Genomic DNA, 15793 nt, shown 5'->3' on the forward strand with positions numbered 1-15793 from the left:
CTGTATACAGTACACCATATAGAATACAGGTAGAGAGAGTGAAATTCATGTTATAACAAAAAATACTGTAAAATATGTTGTTTCAATGGAATATTTGTATTTAAAAAAAAAAAAATCTGCGAGGCTCTGAGTCCGCGGTAGCTGAACCGCGAAGTAGTGAGGGAACACTGTATTTGTATGTTTTAATGTGAAAACTTACACTGATGTGTTGAGCCAAGGTGACAACCCTTTGGCTACCTTTTACACAAGGTGATGGTGGCTTCTGGCCTGGGGAAAGTCGTTCCTCAGATGGAGGACGGTACAGAACATGTGAATCCATCTTTTGTTGAGCTAAAAGTCCAAAAAAAAAGCACAAAAAGGGTACAAGTGAGATTTAGAGAAGATTTTTTTGAACTGATGCAATGAACATAGTTTTTCTTCATATTGATTGCTTCTAACCAAGTAGCTTATGAATAAAATATGGGTAAAAGGTTGCCATGAAAAAGGACCTCAATGCCAGAGTTACTGTAAAATGATGACGCAAGTGTTTAGCAAGGATTGCATGGAATCCCCATGGTGACAGACATTGCTCCAAAGGGAACAATTTTTGTTTGTTGTTGTGCTAGAAATAATAAACAAAGGATTAAACCCCCAATTCAGTCTCACCCCCTTAGAAAAAAATCAGCTTGGAACTGCCTGCCTTTCTTAAATATTATTAAAAACAAATGAATAAACACTATTGATGCAATGATTTTTTTTCCTTATACACTTAGACAAAACTGCCTTACTGTATTTTCAGGACTATAAGGCGCAATTAAAAGTCTTAAATTTTCTCCAAAATAGATTTATAATCCAATGTGTTTTATACAAGGAAAAAAAAATAAAAATGTGTCATTTTATACACTTAGACAAAACTGCCTTACTGTATTTTCAGGACTATAAGGCGCACTTAAAAGTCTTAAATTTTCTCCAAAATAGATTTATAATCCAATGTGTTTTATACAAGGAAAAAAAAATAAAAATGTGTCATTTTATACACTTAGACAAAACTGCCTTACTGTATTTTCTGGACTATAAGGCGCACTTAAAAGTCTTAAATTTTCTCCAAAATAGATTTATAATCCAATGTGTTTTATACAAGGAAAAAAAATAAAAATGTGTCATTTATTGACAGTGCGCCTTAAAATGCAATGCGCCTTATAGTCGTGAAAATACGGTAACCTTTCTAGGCGCTTTAGTGACTTAATAGATTTTTGTTCATATTGCTTTAAGTGGGAAGAAAATTAGGCCATCCAATTCTGGTCCTCATTTGAAATGAGTTAGAGAGCCCTCTCCTAGTTGAGGCCGGGTGGACATACTAATGAGACATTGACCATAATAATTATTATGAACCTATCAGTACCCAAAGGTGAATTTTCTAAGAAATATTTAACGAAGAAATGGCGTGATTTCCAGTGACTTAGTGTTTGGCATCACAAGAAATTTAACGCATTCATGAAGTTGGCTGCAGTCGTGGTGGTCTTACCGAGTGCTCTGAGTTCTTGTTCCTGAATGGACATCACTTTGTTTTGACTCTTTTCTCGACTCGCCGTACCACTTTCTCCACGACCTGAAGGGTTATCCAACTGCAAGTGTGGTGGTGGTGGTCGTCCTGAAATGGAGGAGTAAGGACCTGGGTACATTCCACCCAGACTAGGGCTGGAACGTTTGGGGTCGGATTTTCCAGAGAGCCCGTGCTGGTCTTGGATTTGTTTGGGTAAACCCCTATTTTTCCCTCCATCGCGACTTTGCTCTTTGGCTACGCTCGAGTCCAGAGAAGTCGCGTAGGGGTCCGAGGGTAAGCCGGTTCTTTGAAGGTGGCCGTGGTAACCTTGGTAACGGGATTGTCCCGAGGGTACGGATCTGACGGGAGGAAAAACATAATGCGTTTTATTGCCTTGTTTTAACAATTCATATTTTTAAACATTATTCTTTTTGAGCTATACTCGGAATTTAAAAGTAAAAATACATGAAAATATGAGTATTTATTATTCATTTCGCCACTTTGAAAGTAAAAAAAAGTCTACTTTCTATTGAGAACATTATTTTACTGTTGCTAATCAATGAATATCAATGAGAAAATGCATGTAAAAGTGTCCAATAAAGAAAAAATATGATTTAAAAAGGCGCTAGAGATCGTTTCTCTCACCAGCGGTTCCCATATTTTACCACACAGGTTCACAGAGAGCCATATACACCCATCAAATAAGCCACATGTGGCTCCCGAGCCAAAGGTTCCCATATTTTACCACACAGGTTCGCAGAGAGCCATATACACTTATCAAAAGAGACACAGGTTCCCATATTTTACCACACAGGTTCACGGAGAGTCATATACACCCATTAAAAGAGCCAGATGTGGCTCCCGAGCTATAGGTTCCCTACCCCTGGCCTAAAACGTAGAAGAGGGGAAACTTAAAAAAACTGTAGTTTACCTTAAAACGGAGGAAGTGGGATGTTCGGTGGAAAGATTCTTGCTTCCGGTATTGTGCAGGACACTCGGTCTCTGCTGGACGTTGTCTTGAGTACGAGGGGACACTGGGGAATGCTGGTATGGCTGAGAAGAAGGTCTTACACTGCTAGTTGCTAAGCTATGTTCTGTCCCTGAAGCAGAAAAAAACAGACATAAGTATATTTACAAAAAACTGTTTCTACCTTGTTCACCCAAAAAGCCATTTTAAAAATGAGAGGTGGTCCAAACCTGGTCGCCAAATGGGGGCGTGCTCCACATTAGCACCACTCTTTTCTCTATCCCGTTCTCGGTCTCTATCCCGATCCCTTTCGCGGTCTCTCTCTCGTTCTCGATCCCGTTCTCGGTCTCTCTCTCGTTCCCGGTCTCTGTCACGATCCCGTTCCCTTTCCCGCTCGCGTTCTGAAGACGTGGCTTGGATTTTGTTCATGTGGGAGGAGCCAACTTCATGGGAGAGAAATGGGAATTAAGTGCAATGAAATAGACAGTAGGGGTTTTAATGGACAGGACTGATTTTATGACTTATCATACCAGGTGAGATTGGGGGAGTGGTGTAAGGCCTGCCGGGGAAGGTGGCGGCTCCCCCTGGGATGTAGGTGATGCGATCCATTGGGGAACTGGTGGTCCCTGCAGAGGGAGGGACTAGGACAGGTAAGTGCGGCACCTGAGATAGATCAATGATTCCTAAAATGGAAGGGAGGAAAAAAGAGGAGAGCAAAAAAAATAAGGTTTAATGCCAAAAAGGTGAGTTACTACTAGTATGGACATACTACTAATGCAACTGTGATACATATTCATACTGATATATACATATATGTTTATATACATGTATGTATAGGTATATGGATGTATAAATATATCTCAGCAACACATTTATTTATGTATATATATTTATTTATACATTTATTTATTAATTAACTTATTTATTACCTATTTATTTATGTCTAAAATGTATTTTTCTGTGTCTGTATTCTCACCCACTTGCTACTGTGACAACGAAATTTCCCGAATACGGGATAAATAAAGTTATCCAATCTAATCAAATTAATATATCAATTTGTGATCATTATTCATCAAAAAAACAACATTTTCAAATGGAAATTTCCTAAATTGATTTATAATGAATCCAAGTTGGGAGCAACTAAATACGAAATACCGAATGAGTGAATTCTGATACAATTTTGGTCAAAAAGTGGGAAAGAAAAATATACCACCCTTTTTAAAATTCCTCAAATATCTGTAAAAGATACATTAATAGATGCTCATCTTTAAAAAATAAGTACCATATTGTCACGACTATAAGGCGCACTTAAAAGTCTTACATTTTCTCCAAAATAGACAGCGCGCCTAATAATCCAGTGCGCCTTATATATGGAAAAAATGTCATTAATTGAGGGTGTGCCTTATAATGCGGTGCGCCTTATAGTCGTGAAAATACAGTACCTCTCTAAAGACGCACCACATAAACTCCAATACTGTCTAACACTCTCGAGTCTATAATTACGTCGAACGTAATATACTTTCATTCAAACAGAACCTTCCTTTTGTGTACATTTGACCTCATTGGTCCAATTTGACGGGGCAATGTTAATCCTTTACTGAATGAACACAAACAAGGTGGTCTTACCACGAGGGGCTGCAGAGTAAGGCATAGGAAGGGGCTGATCTCGTGGAGTAAGGCCCCTTAGCATGTCTGAGCGCTGGGCAGCCATTGCAGCTGCTGCAGGCCACTGGTGCATTTGCTGGGAAGTTATGTAGTCGTTAAGAAGCGTCTGACGGTTCTCCAGGGCTGCCGTGTCGGGAAAACCCCGGATGAGGTAGGGATAGGGATGAGGGTATGCCGGATTGGGAGTCAGATGGCGAGGCAAGTAGAAGGCTGTAACCAAGGAGGGAGAAAAATAATTTTCAGTAAAGGCTAAAAATGATTGTACGAAACAGGCCACATGATTTGTTAGGACAGGGCTGTCAGACTTTGGTCTGCGGGCCGAATTCAGCTTTATTTGAGATCAAGCGGGCCGGACCAGTATAATAATAGACCCCGAAGAAGAAAGGTATCAAAATTGAAAACAAAATTAGAATTAAATGTAGTGCAAAGTTAGATTAAACTTATTTTTGAAGTTTCCTAGTTCATTGAAATGTGTTTTTCTTTTATTATATTTAATTTATGTTATGTTACGAGCGCGTTGCCATGCAAAAAGTCTCTTCCGTCTAATTTCAGTACTATTAAACACATTTTAGTACTATTAAACCACTACTTATTTGTTACTTTGTTAATAAATGGCAAATTAGAACAAATAAAAATGTTATTTTCCAATCCAATATCCTGATTTTGGGTGTTTTTTTTCTTCCAAAGGGTTGGAACAAATCAATTAGTTTTTAGTTCATTTCTATGGGAAATGTTCGTTTTTAGTTACGAGTAAATTGACATACGAGCTCAGTTCCGGAACGCTTTAAGCTTGTATCTCGAGGCACCAATATGATGACTGTACCTGGGTCGATGGGGATGCCACGAGGCATAGCTGCAGGATCAAAGGGCAAGGGAATTGTTCTGTAAACATCAGCTCCAAGACCCAACAGACGTTCGTAGGTCTGTTGGTCAGGAACCCCCGGAAGAGGGGACTTGGTGGTGCTCATCTCCCTCGGGGTTGGTGTGGCTTTACGTTCCTGAGGTTCTTTCTTACTAGAACCTGGAGAGAAAAACAAAACAAAAAATCTAAAAACATGCAATGACAGTGACTTTGACAACAAAGATGACTCATTTGGACAATTGTTCAATCCGGACACAGAAAATGAAGACTTTGATGGATTTATGGGTGATTATGACATGAGTACATTGTAAAATGGCTAAATAAAGTACAACCGAACTCAGATTTGCTTCCGTTGCCTTTTAAAAAACGTGTTTTTAGCGTCTGTCTTTAAGTTTAAGCTGGTGTATGTTTTGCCATACTTGCGCCTTTAAATGTGGTGCGTCTAGTGTGTGTGTCAAATACAGAAATAGCACTCATTGCTGACATGCGCTTTTAAATGTGGTGCGTCTTATGTGTGTGTCAAATACAGAATTAGCATTTGTTACTGACACTGCGCCCTTAAATGTGGTGCACCATATAGTCGTGAAAATACGGTAATACTCAAGAAACGGAAAACAACGACCTTGTTATCCGGTTTCTATACTTTGTTTTGTGAAGTGTAATAAAATGATTCTCACCGTCATGTTGCCTTTGACTTGCCTCCCTGGAAAGAGGAGAGCCACGGTGTGATGGTCCCGGATAAGGGTTTCTTAAGGTTCCTTTTTCGTCATAGCCTACTGGGCTATGATGGGATTTACCCCCCTGCTCGCTTGTTAGCGTCAGGGGAGAAGAGCGTGCTATCGAGCTAGCCGTGCTGACCACTGCGCTAGGACGTCCTTTGGGGACATCTTCGTAGCGTCCCCTCTCCGATCGCATTTCCAGGTGAGGGGGTGCGTTATGGTAGGAACGCGGGGAGCTGGCTATGATGGAGCGGACGTCGTGTCGTTTACTTGAGCCGGCTGCCTCCTGCTTCATGGGTGTCCCCTAGAGAAAAGCAAATTGGGGATTTAACGAAAAAAGGGATACGATGACTGTGTGATCGGACGTTTGGTAGCCGGTCTTTTGGTCGCCGGTCAAATGGTGACATAGTTTACTGTAGAAACCATCTCGCAAAATTATATTCATGAGAGTTTAATATCTAAGTACTGTTTAATATCTAAGTATTGTTTAATATCTACGTACTGTTTAATATCCAAGTACTGTTTAATATCCAAGTACTGTTTAATATCTAAGTACTGTTTAATATCTAAGTACTGTTTAATATCTAAGTACTGTTTAATATCTAAGTACTGTTTAATATCTAAGTACTGTTTAATATCTAAGTACTGTTTAATATCCAAGTACTGTTTAATATCTAAGTACTGTTGAAACCAGCTCTCAAAGTTTTATTCATGAGGGAGTTTAATATCTGAATATCTACAGTTTTCAACAGTACTTAGATATTAAAATACTACTTAGATATTAAATTCTCTCTCTTAGATATTAAACTCTCTCTCATGAATATAATTTTGAGAGCTGTTTTCAACAGTAAACTCTGTGACCAAAAGACCGGCGACCAAACATCCGAGCCATTTTGCTGAAATTATAATGACCTCCTTGGCTGTTTGTCTGAGCTCCTCTCGGGGAATGAGGTGAATCGAGCGTCCAGCTTCTTTTACAGTCGGCACCATCGATTCCCTGCCTTTCATTGGGTCAGATAGTGAACTAACCCCACGTGGTGGGGAGTTTTCTCTCTTCATTTGCTTGGCCTCCCTTCTCAGATAGCTATCTTGAGGGTCCAGATGACGGGGTATACCTGGAGTCATAAAAATGTCTGACTTACTGACAGCATATGCAAAAATACTATTGTTCATAATAGACATTTCTAGAGAAGAAAAAATAATGATGCGAAAAACCTGTGTAGAAATGAATTAGTATTTTACCTTGTGAAATTGAACCCCGAATATGGTGAGTATCTTTATAAGATGCATGGTGTGGACTATCCCGGTCATGTGGCATGGCTCGGACAATTAAACCTAAAGATGGAATTGTCATTAGAATTTTTAACTCACTCCTCAGATTAAAAAAATAAAAATAAAATGAGATTTGGACATTTCTACCTTCAGACATGGGATCCCTCATAGGAAGACCTCGTGAGATACCTCCTTCCATGACATCATAAGGACGTTTCAGGCCAAGAATTTCACCAGCTTGGCCAGTTCCTCGTCCCTCCTCCTTAGTTTGAGAAATTGGACCTACATATTCCAATGAGAAATAGATCAGAAATCAATTAAGGCATTTGACAGCCTTGCCATGTTTAAAAAGCAAAGAAATCCATTGAAGTAAAGCAAATGGGAACGTTCCATTAATATTATGGACATTGTTGTCTTTGTGCAAAACACTCACGGTCATAAGTGAGGATGTGTCCACTGTCTCCTTCGTAGACCACATGACCTTTCGTCAATATGTCGTCTCTCTCCCTGTCGACACGGCTAGCACTGTCCTCGGTGATAAGTCGGGTTATGGTTCCCTTATATAGCACATCAGCTGGTGTACCCTGTAGTTAAATTGTCAAGTGAGACTCATAAATATCATTTAACTACGGTGCAGTAAGCAACGGATGCGATAGAACTGATGTGTCATAAAAACTTGCTTGTATGGCAAATGCTAATTGTGACTTTTAGCTTTTATAATCATTCTTATCCAACTTTAAACCATTACTTTAAGGGTGTGTCAGACTCAGGTTGGTTCGCGGGCCGTGTTAATGTCAACTTGATTTCATGTGGGTTGGACCATTTTAGATATAATATTTAGATTTTTTTTTTTAATAAATGGATTAAAAGAAGTGGATTAAAAGCCTTGAATATTCAGTTTTTTATAGATCTAAAAGAATGTTTATTTTAGATTTTTTAAATTATATTTTTAGATTTTACAAAAAATATTTGTGAACTAAAAACACAGAAAAATGGATTAAAAAATGACAATTATTAGGCTCTGACCATTTAAGATATAATATTTAGATTTTTTTTGTTTAAATGGATTAAAAGAAATGGATTAAAATCCCTGAATATTCCGGTTTTTAAAGATCTAAAACAAGTTTAATTTTAGCTTTTTTAAAAATATATATTTTTAGATTTTACAAAAATATTTTTGAACTAAAAACAGAAAAAAAATGATTAAAAAATTAAAATTATTGATTTAAAAGGGAGAAAATCAGGAAATTTAATATACATCTATACTCTTCATTTTAATTTGATCCTAAAACAGAAAGTCGGCACTCACGATTTACTTTCCCGGACCACACAAAATAATGTGGCGGGCCAGATTCGGCCCCCGGGCCTCCACTTTGACACCAGTAATCTAGTTGTATCATATTTATGTCTACATTTTGAGCGATTATATTTGAAGTAAACTTTTAACCAGAGGTGGAGTTCCGAGTAAATCCATTTCCTAGTAGCCATAGAATTAAATCTAAAAATGATAGCAAAGTGATGAGATGACCTGACAGCTTGTTCACTCACTCACTCACTGGTCACTTTCTCTTGACCAATCAGCTTTCACGGACCGAGTGACCCGCTTGGGAGATTACGTTACAGCGGTTAGGCTAGATTTAATAGGTACAGACACAGCACACCATGTACTTGTTGCTAGGGTGACAAAGACCCGTCAGAGCCGTGGTTATGTCACAGCTGCTGGGAAATCCAGTCGCCGCTACACTTGGTCTGCCTCATGACCTCGCCGCTACTCTGTCCTGTCCTACATCCTGTGTCCATAAATCTCAGCCAACTAAACACCATGGCTCCAAATTATATGGTAGAGAGGATTTGGGGGAGGGGGTGAGAAATAACTGTATATCTCATGGATATCTGGATAAGAACTGAATTTTTAGCTGGAGTATTTTCTTCATGCTGAGATACTGAAGTAACTCTAAAGTCGTAACATTGGGTTAATCGAGGGATGGGCAAACCACGGCACGCGGGCCGGATGCGGCCCGTTAGGTTCTTTAATCCGGCCCGCCAATGTTGTCCAAATATATATATATATATTTTTTTTAATTTATCTATTTTCCCCAAGATGGCGCCGTCACGCGGAAGCCAGTGGCAGTAGCTGTGTCCACTCTTATTTGTTTTTCGTTTTTTTACAGCCCTTCTATCTTTTTTTAAATGACATTTTAATATTTCTTAATATATTCCTTTTTACTTGACTTTGAACTTTATACTTTTTATTTTAATAATGAGTGACGAGTATGTTAATACTTTAGTTCTTTTTTTCTGTTTATATTTCATATGTACTGTTAACGGATGCACTTTTTTATATGTATCCTATCTTCTGCTGACCCGGCTCATCTGTCAATTTTTTAAAGTCAATGTGGCCCCCGGGCCGAAAAGTTTGCCCAAATTCGGTTAATACCAAATTCAAATAGAACATGTAGATATAATTTGTAGAAAATAGAAAAAAAAACAGAAAACATAAGAATATTTGGTCCATTAAAAGTATCATAGTCAACAAAATTCCAAGCTTACCTGAGTTATAGAACCGCCTCTATAGGAGATTGCAGAATCAGGATGCATTCTGGTCCCGGGGATACCCTTTGTGATACTTCCTCCCTGAACAGCTAAAATTTAAAAAAAAAGGGGGATTAAAGTTAGTTTTCTGACGCAAGAAATGCACAGAAGTTATGTGGGCTATTAATCATAATACAGTTAATGTGTAAAGTTGAATGACGACGACATGTTGAAAATGCTTAGTTTTCCAACAATAAATTGCAATGATCTCAACAGTGAAGTACTAGGAAGTGTCTAATTTAACAGGAAGGGCACTCATGTGGTGGTTTACCCCTTGCGCCATCATGAGGTGTGTTAGACTGGTTGTCAGCTTGCAAGGAAGAGCTGCGGGGGGATAACTGTTCCTGCTTCACCACGGGGAATGGACCACCTATAAAATGCAGGGCAAAGTGAGAACAGCAGGAAAAAAATATGCTCTTTGCTATCCATTTATTCCAAGGCAAAAGCTTAGAGCACAGGGTGTGTCAAAGTGGCGGCCTGCGGGCCAAATCTGGCCCGCCGCATCATTTTGTGTGGCCCGGGAAGTAAATCATGAGTGCCGACTTTCTGTTTTAGGATCAAATTAAAAAGAAGAGTATAGATGTATTTTAATTTTTGGATTTTTTCCCTTTTAAATCAATAATTGTAATTTGTTAATTATTTTTTTCTGTTTTTAGTTCAAAAATATTTTTGTAAAATCTAAAAATATATTTAAAAAAAGCTAAAATAAATGTTTTAGATCCATAAAAAAACTAAATATTCAGAGCTTTTAATCCAGTTCTTTTAATCAATTTATTAAAAAAATCTAAATATTATATCTAAAATGAAGAGTATAGATGTATATTAAATTTGTGATTTCCCCCTTTTAAATCAATAATTGTCATTTTAATCATTTTTTTCTGTTTTTAGATCAAAAATCATTTTGTAAAATCTAAAAATATATTTAAAAAAAACTAAAATAAACATTGTTTTAGATCTATAAAAAACTGAATATTCAGGACATTTAATCCACTTCTTTAATCCATTTATATAAAAAAAAATAGATCCAAAAACAAGTGATTTATCACAATTTACTCACCAACTTTCCTCTGATCAATCCAAGACAAACTCATCTGCGAAGAAGCCATTTTGCCATGTTCAAAACCATGAGTCTGGCTATGCAACTGCACAGGAGTCCCCTAAAAAATACCATTCACTTCCTTAATAAGATAATTTCCAAATACATACAAATACCTTGCTTTATCCTTCAGTCCTTCTATATCCATGTATACCTGTGTAATGGAACCTCCTGGTTTGCTTGAGGAAATAAGTGGAGGTGGCTCTGGCATAATGAGGGGTCTCACTGCTGCTTGCCTACTGCCGTCCTGGGGCAAACCGGAAAGTCCCGGGTGGCCCACTTGCTGAAATGCTAACAGGGAAAGAAAAAAATGGGAAAAAAATAATGGAAAAGTAGCGCAAAGCAATGCCAATTGGGCGGAAAAGTTAACAAATAGTCTTTACAGTTAAATTGGAGCAAGTGTTGGTCATGACTGATCTTGGTCATGTCTCGTGGGGACATGGGGAAGGGGGACAAGACTGGTCGCCCCAAGTTAGTGGATCTTAGGTCGTCCGGAGTCAGCGTGGGTCTCTTGACTTCACCATGCGAAGAGAAAGCCTGTGACTTTTCTGCAAGGAGAAAACACAAACATTATTCCCTCACCATGCCATTTTTGTTCTTCTATTTTAAGATTGTCTTCTCTTGAAATGTGTATTTAGGCAGTAGGACTAAGTGTTTATATTTTTAAAACATGGCAAATGAGATAGCTACATCCAACAAGGTTGCAGTACTAAAACCTAGTCCCCTTTGGGTTGTTAGGAAAACATTAATCAGGTCTCTCTTTGCCAATGTCCCAGAAACCTGATACAAAGTTAAATTAAAAAAAAACAGACTCAATATTTGCAGCAAAAGTAGTTCAGTATTAAAAAACTATTAAATAGCATTAAGAAACTGCTCAATATCACATAGAAGTTTCAGCATAACTTTTTCTACATGACATACTATCTGCCAAGATCTGATAAATGTCATGTATCCAGTAAAAAATAAATAAATAACGTAATTTTGCAGCAAAACTAGTTTACTATTAAAACACTATTAAATAGCTTTAAGAAACTGCTCAATATCACATAGGAGTTTCAGCATAACTTTTTCTACATGACATACTATCTGCTAAAATCTGATAAATTGTCATGTATCCAGTAAAAAATAAATAAATAACGCAATTTTGCAGCAAAACTAGTTCACTATTAAAACACTATTAAATGGCTTTTATGAACTGCTCAACATTACACAGGAGTTTTAGCATAGGTTTTTCTAAATGACATACTATCTTCAAAAATCTGATAAATTGTCATGTATCCAGTAAAAAAAATTAGAAAACGTAATTTTGCAGCAAAACTAGTTCACTATTAAAACACTATTAAATAGCTTTAAGAAACTGCTCAATATCACATAGGAGTTTCAGCATAACTTTTTCTACATGACATACTATCTGCCAAAATCTGATAAATGTCATGTATCCAGTAAAAAATAAATAAATAACGTAATTTTGCAGCAAAACTAGTTCACTATTAAAACACTATTAAATGGCTTTTATGAACTGCTCAACATTACACAGGAGTTTTAGCATAAGTTTTTCTAAATGACATACTATCTGCTAAAATCTGATAAATTGTCATGTATCCAGTAAAAAAAAAATAAATAAATAAAAAACGTAATTTTGCAGCAAAACTAGTTTACTAAAAAAAACACTATAAAATGGCTTTAAAAAATTTGCTCATTACACAGGAGTCTCTGCATAACTTTTGCACATGCCATACTATCTGCCAAAATCTGATAAATTGTCATGTATCCAGTAAAAAAATAAAAATAAATAAATAAAACGATAAAAAGTGGACTCAACATTTGCAGCAAAACTAGTTCACCATTAAAACACTATTAAATAGCTTTAAGAAACTGCTCAACATCACAGTTGTCTCATAACTTTTCTACATGAAATACTATCTGCCAAAACCTGATAAATCGTCATGTATCCAGTAAAAAAAATAAAAAATAACCGACTCAATGTTTACATCAAAACTAGTTCACTATTAAAACACTAATAAAATGCTTTAAGAAACTGCTCAACATCACACAAGAATTTCAGCATAACTTTTTCCACATGGCATATTATCTGCCAAAATCTGATAAATCGTCATGTATCCAGTAATTTTTTTTTAAAAAATCAACGTTTTCAGCAAAACTAGTTGACTATTAAACACCTTTAAGAAACTGCTCAACATCACATAGGATTTTCAGCATAACTTTTTCAACATGACTTACTATCTGCCAAAATCTGATAAATCGTCATGTATCCAGCACTACAATTTCACCCAAAAAAATCCCCCTTTAACAATCATGCTAATGTGCCTATTCACAGTCAATATTCCCAGCAAAAATCAGTTGTGGCTCGGCACTATGAAAAGGCAAACATGAATTATCCATCAGGCAATAAAAGAGGCGGCTTACCATCCTTGTCACTAGCGGAAGGGCTGCGTGGGCGGATGCGAGGGCTGCTGCTGTGAGGAGCCTCCCTGTCTCTCTCAGCTTGGACGGCGGAATAAGGCTGCTGCTGCTGCTGTTGCTGCTTGCTAGGCTGGACCACAATCTGTGGCTGTTGTTTGACCTCCTGTGACGACTCCCCGTGCGCCATGGTGATCTGCTGCTGGTACAATGCCAAGGCGTGGGGATGCAAGAGCGTCTTGGCACCCGCTGGCATCCGTTGATTGCCTTGGACTGACGCTTCAGGTATCTGCAACACGGGATGATAGGACATCAATAATGTACAATGCAATCTATGAACTTCCACATGATATTAACTATTCACTGCCAGTGGTAGTGAATAGACAGCTAATCTATTTTAACTGGGACGGATGGCATTGAATTATTTGATAGTGATTGATGCCAGATCTGTTTTTTCCAGGAAAAAAAATGGATTGATGGTCAATTGTCATCATTTGAATGTGATAATTGAATGCCAGTGTTTTAGGTACAGTCTGTACTCAACTGTGTACTCTCTAGTAGGATGTATTGTCAGTCCTTTTATATGAGTTGGAATTTATTTAATCATTGTATTAAAAGCGCTACGCTGATGAAAGAGCATAATGTTCAAGAAGAAAAAGACTCACAATAGGTGGTATAGCAGCTGCCCGCTGTTTGAGCTGTTTAAGGTCCATAGGCTTCTGCAGTGGTGAAGATATGACCCCATCATGAGTGTAGTTCAGCAGGCTTGGACGGGGAGAAGTGATTCTACAGAGGTAATAAAAAAAATATATATATATAAATGTGCATATACATACACCAAAAAATAATTGATTAATTTTATAAAAATGTATGTACCGTATTTTCACAACTATAAGGCGCACTTAAAAGTCTTAAATTTTCTCCAAAATAGACAGTGCGCCTTATAATCCAGTGCGCCTTATATATGGAAAAAACAGGAAAAACAAAAACAAAAAACCACCACTGTCGGATATTAAAAAAAAACACAAACGCCTGAACTGAAACAATACTGTTAAATATGCAGATGCCATCTTTGTTTACAACATCTTCCATCATATAGCTCCTCCCCCACTGCAAGATTTTATACAAAAAAATCCACAACATCAACAATGGCTGGCTCTAAAGGTGACTGTGTAGTGAGCGAGTGCTTCATACCTGGAAGTCAATAGCAATTACAGTATTTTTACCACTATAAGGCGCACTTAAAAGTCTTACATTTTCTCCAAAATAGACAGTGCGCCTTATAATCCAGTGCGCCTTATATATGGAAAAAAAACAGCAAACCAAAAACGAAAAACAACCACTGTCGGATATTAAAAAAACACAAACGCCTGAACTGAAACAATACTGTTAAATATGCAGATGCCATCTTAGTTTACAAAATCTTCCATCATATAGCTCCTCCCCCACTGCAAGATTTTATACAAAAAAAATCCAAAACATCAACAATAGCTGGCTCTAGAGGTGACTGTAAAGTAGTGAGTGCTTCATACCTGGAAGTCAATAGCAATTACCATATTTTCACCACTATAAAGCGCATTTAAGTCTTAAATTTTCTCCAAAATAGACGGTGCGCCTTATAATACAGTGCGCCTTATATATGGAAAAAATGTCATTCTTTGAGGGTGCGCCTTATAATGCGGTGCGCCTTATAGTCGTGAAAATACGGTACATATACATATACATCTATTTATATATCCTCAAATGATTTGGGGTCTCCTCCTGCCAGCTCAAAACAACAAACAAATATATCTCATTTAAAAGATTAGACTTTGAGTTCCAAGATGTCAAATTGCATAACTGTATCGGCGAGTGGAACAACACACAATTATGTACACACACTATAAAGTGGCAGAAAGACACAATAGAAGGTCCAAACAAAAACTCCCACCAACAAGACAGGCACACACGTACACCCCCTCATACACACGCGCACACACACCAATGCTCACACACGTCTCTTTGTTTGCTTTGGCAGAGGGCAGCATTTTTCTCAGCTCTGCCAGTGTGTTCAATCCGCTCTCATGGAAAAAAAAAAAAAAAAGAACAAATACAGGGCAAACAAGACTAATCATTCCTCCCACGCACTTTGACACCCATTTCTTGTGGCCTCATTCACAGGCACGCACATATACAGCATACACTTAAACTTGCACATTATTAGCCACGAAAGTCTTTCGCCAATGGAAAAGGGCAAGTGTGTGACTACAATACACACAAGTGTTTAGTAGAAAACTAATGACACTCCCTCCGTTCTTTCTTTCTTGGAAACCTACAGAAGTAACACCCAATTTTATCTCAATGACTATTTAATGCAGGGGTGTCAAACATACGGCCCGCGGGGCCGGATCCGGCCCGTCTGGTGGTTTGGTACGGCCCGGGGAAGAAAGCTGCATTGTATAAAAAAAACATGAATTTTCTTTTAAAATGTGTAGTTCTTGTATTATCCGCTAGGGGCGCAGTTTTTTAGTACGTGCAGACGACATGAATTGACATTTATTGTGTTCTTATGTTATTGTCTTGTTCATAATATATTGTTCATAATGTAAAAGGAAAAATCTTTTAATAAACATTTTGATAATTTACTCATTCTTTGCACTAATTATGAATATTAGTGACTAATACAAAGGAAAAAAAA

General features: G+C 37.5%; 1 protein-coding gene across 1 annotated transcript in view; it reads right to left on the reverse strand.

The window, feature by feature from the left end:
* The window catches only part of ncor2 (nuclear receptor corepressor 2), a 58201-nt gene that overhangs the window by 3689 nt on the left and 38719 nt on the right, over window positions 1-15793 (reverse strand). Inside the window, exons 21-39 of the mRNA XM_077714467.1 lie at window positions 13782-13902; window positions 13123-13405; window positions 11079-11243; window positions 10850-10986; window positions 10657-10756; window positions 9871-9969; window positions 9558-9649; window positions 7441-7591; window positions 7155-7289; window positions 6978-7070; window positions 6648-6850; window positions 5694-6039; window positions 4978-5175; window positions 4116-4364; window positions 3020-3172; window positions 2720-2932; window positions 2454-2622; window positions 1505-1881; window positions 200-330 (exon numbers count right to left, since the gene is read on the reverse strand). Coding sequence (XP_077570593.1) covers window positions 200-330; window positions 1505-1881; window positions 2454-2622; window positions 2720-2932; window positions 3020-3172; window positions 4116-4364; window positions 4978-5175; window positions 5694-6039; window positions 6648-6850; window positions 6978-7070; window positions 7155-7289; window positions 7441-7591; window positions 9558-9649; window positions 9871-9969; window positions 10657-10756; window positions 10850-10986; window positions 11079-11243; window positions 13123-13405; window positions 13782-13902 — 3415 coding nt within the window. The remainder of the gene's footprint in view (window positions 1-199; window positions 331-1504; window positions 1882-2453; window positions 2623-2719; window positions 2933-3019; window positions 3173-4115; window positions 4365-4977; window positions 5176-5693; window positions 6040-6647; window positions 6851-6977; window positions 7071-7154; window positions 7290-7440; window positions 7592-9557; window positions 9650-9870; window positions 9970-10656; window positions 10757-10849; window positions 10987-11078; window positions 11244-13122; window positions 13406-13781; window positions 13903-15793) is intronic.

Source organism: Stigmatopora nigra, chromosome 4, assembly GCF_051989575.1.
Source record: "Stigmatopora nigra isolate UIUO_SnigA chromosome 4, RoL_Snig_1.1, whole genome shotgun sequence".
NCBI classification, from domain to species: domain Eukaryota; kingdom Metazoa; phylum Chordata; class Actinopteri; order Syngnathiformes; family Syngnathidae; genus Stigmatopora; species Stigmatopora nigra.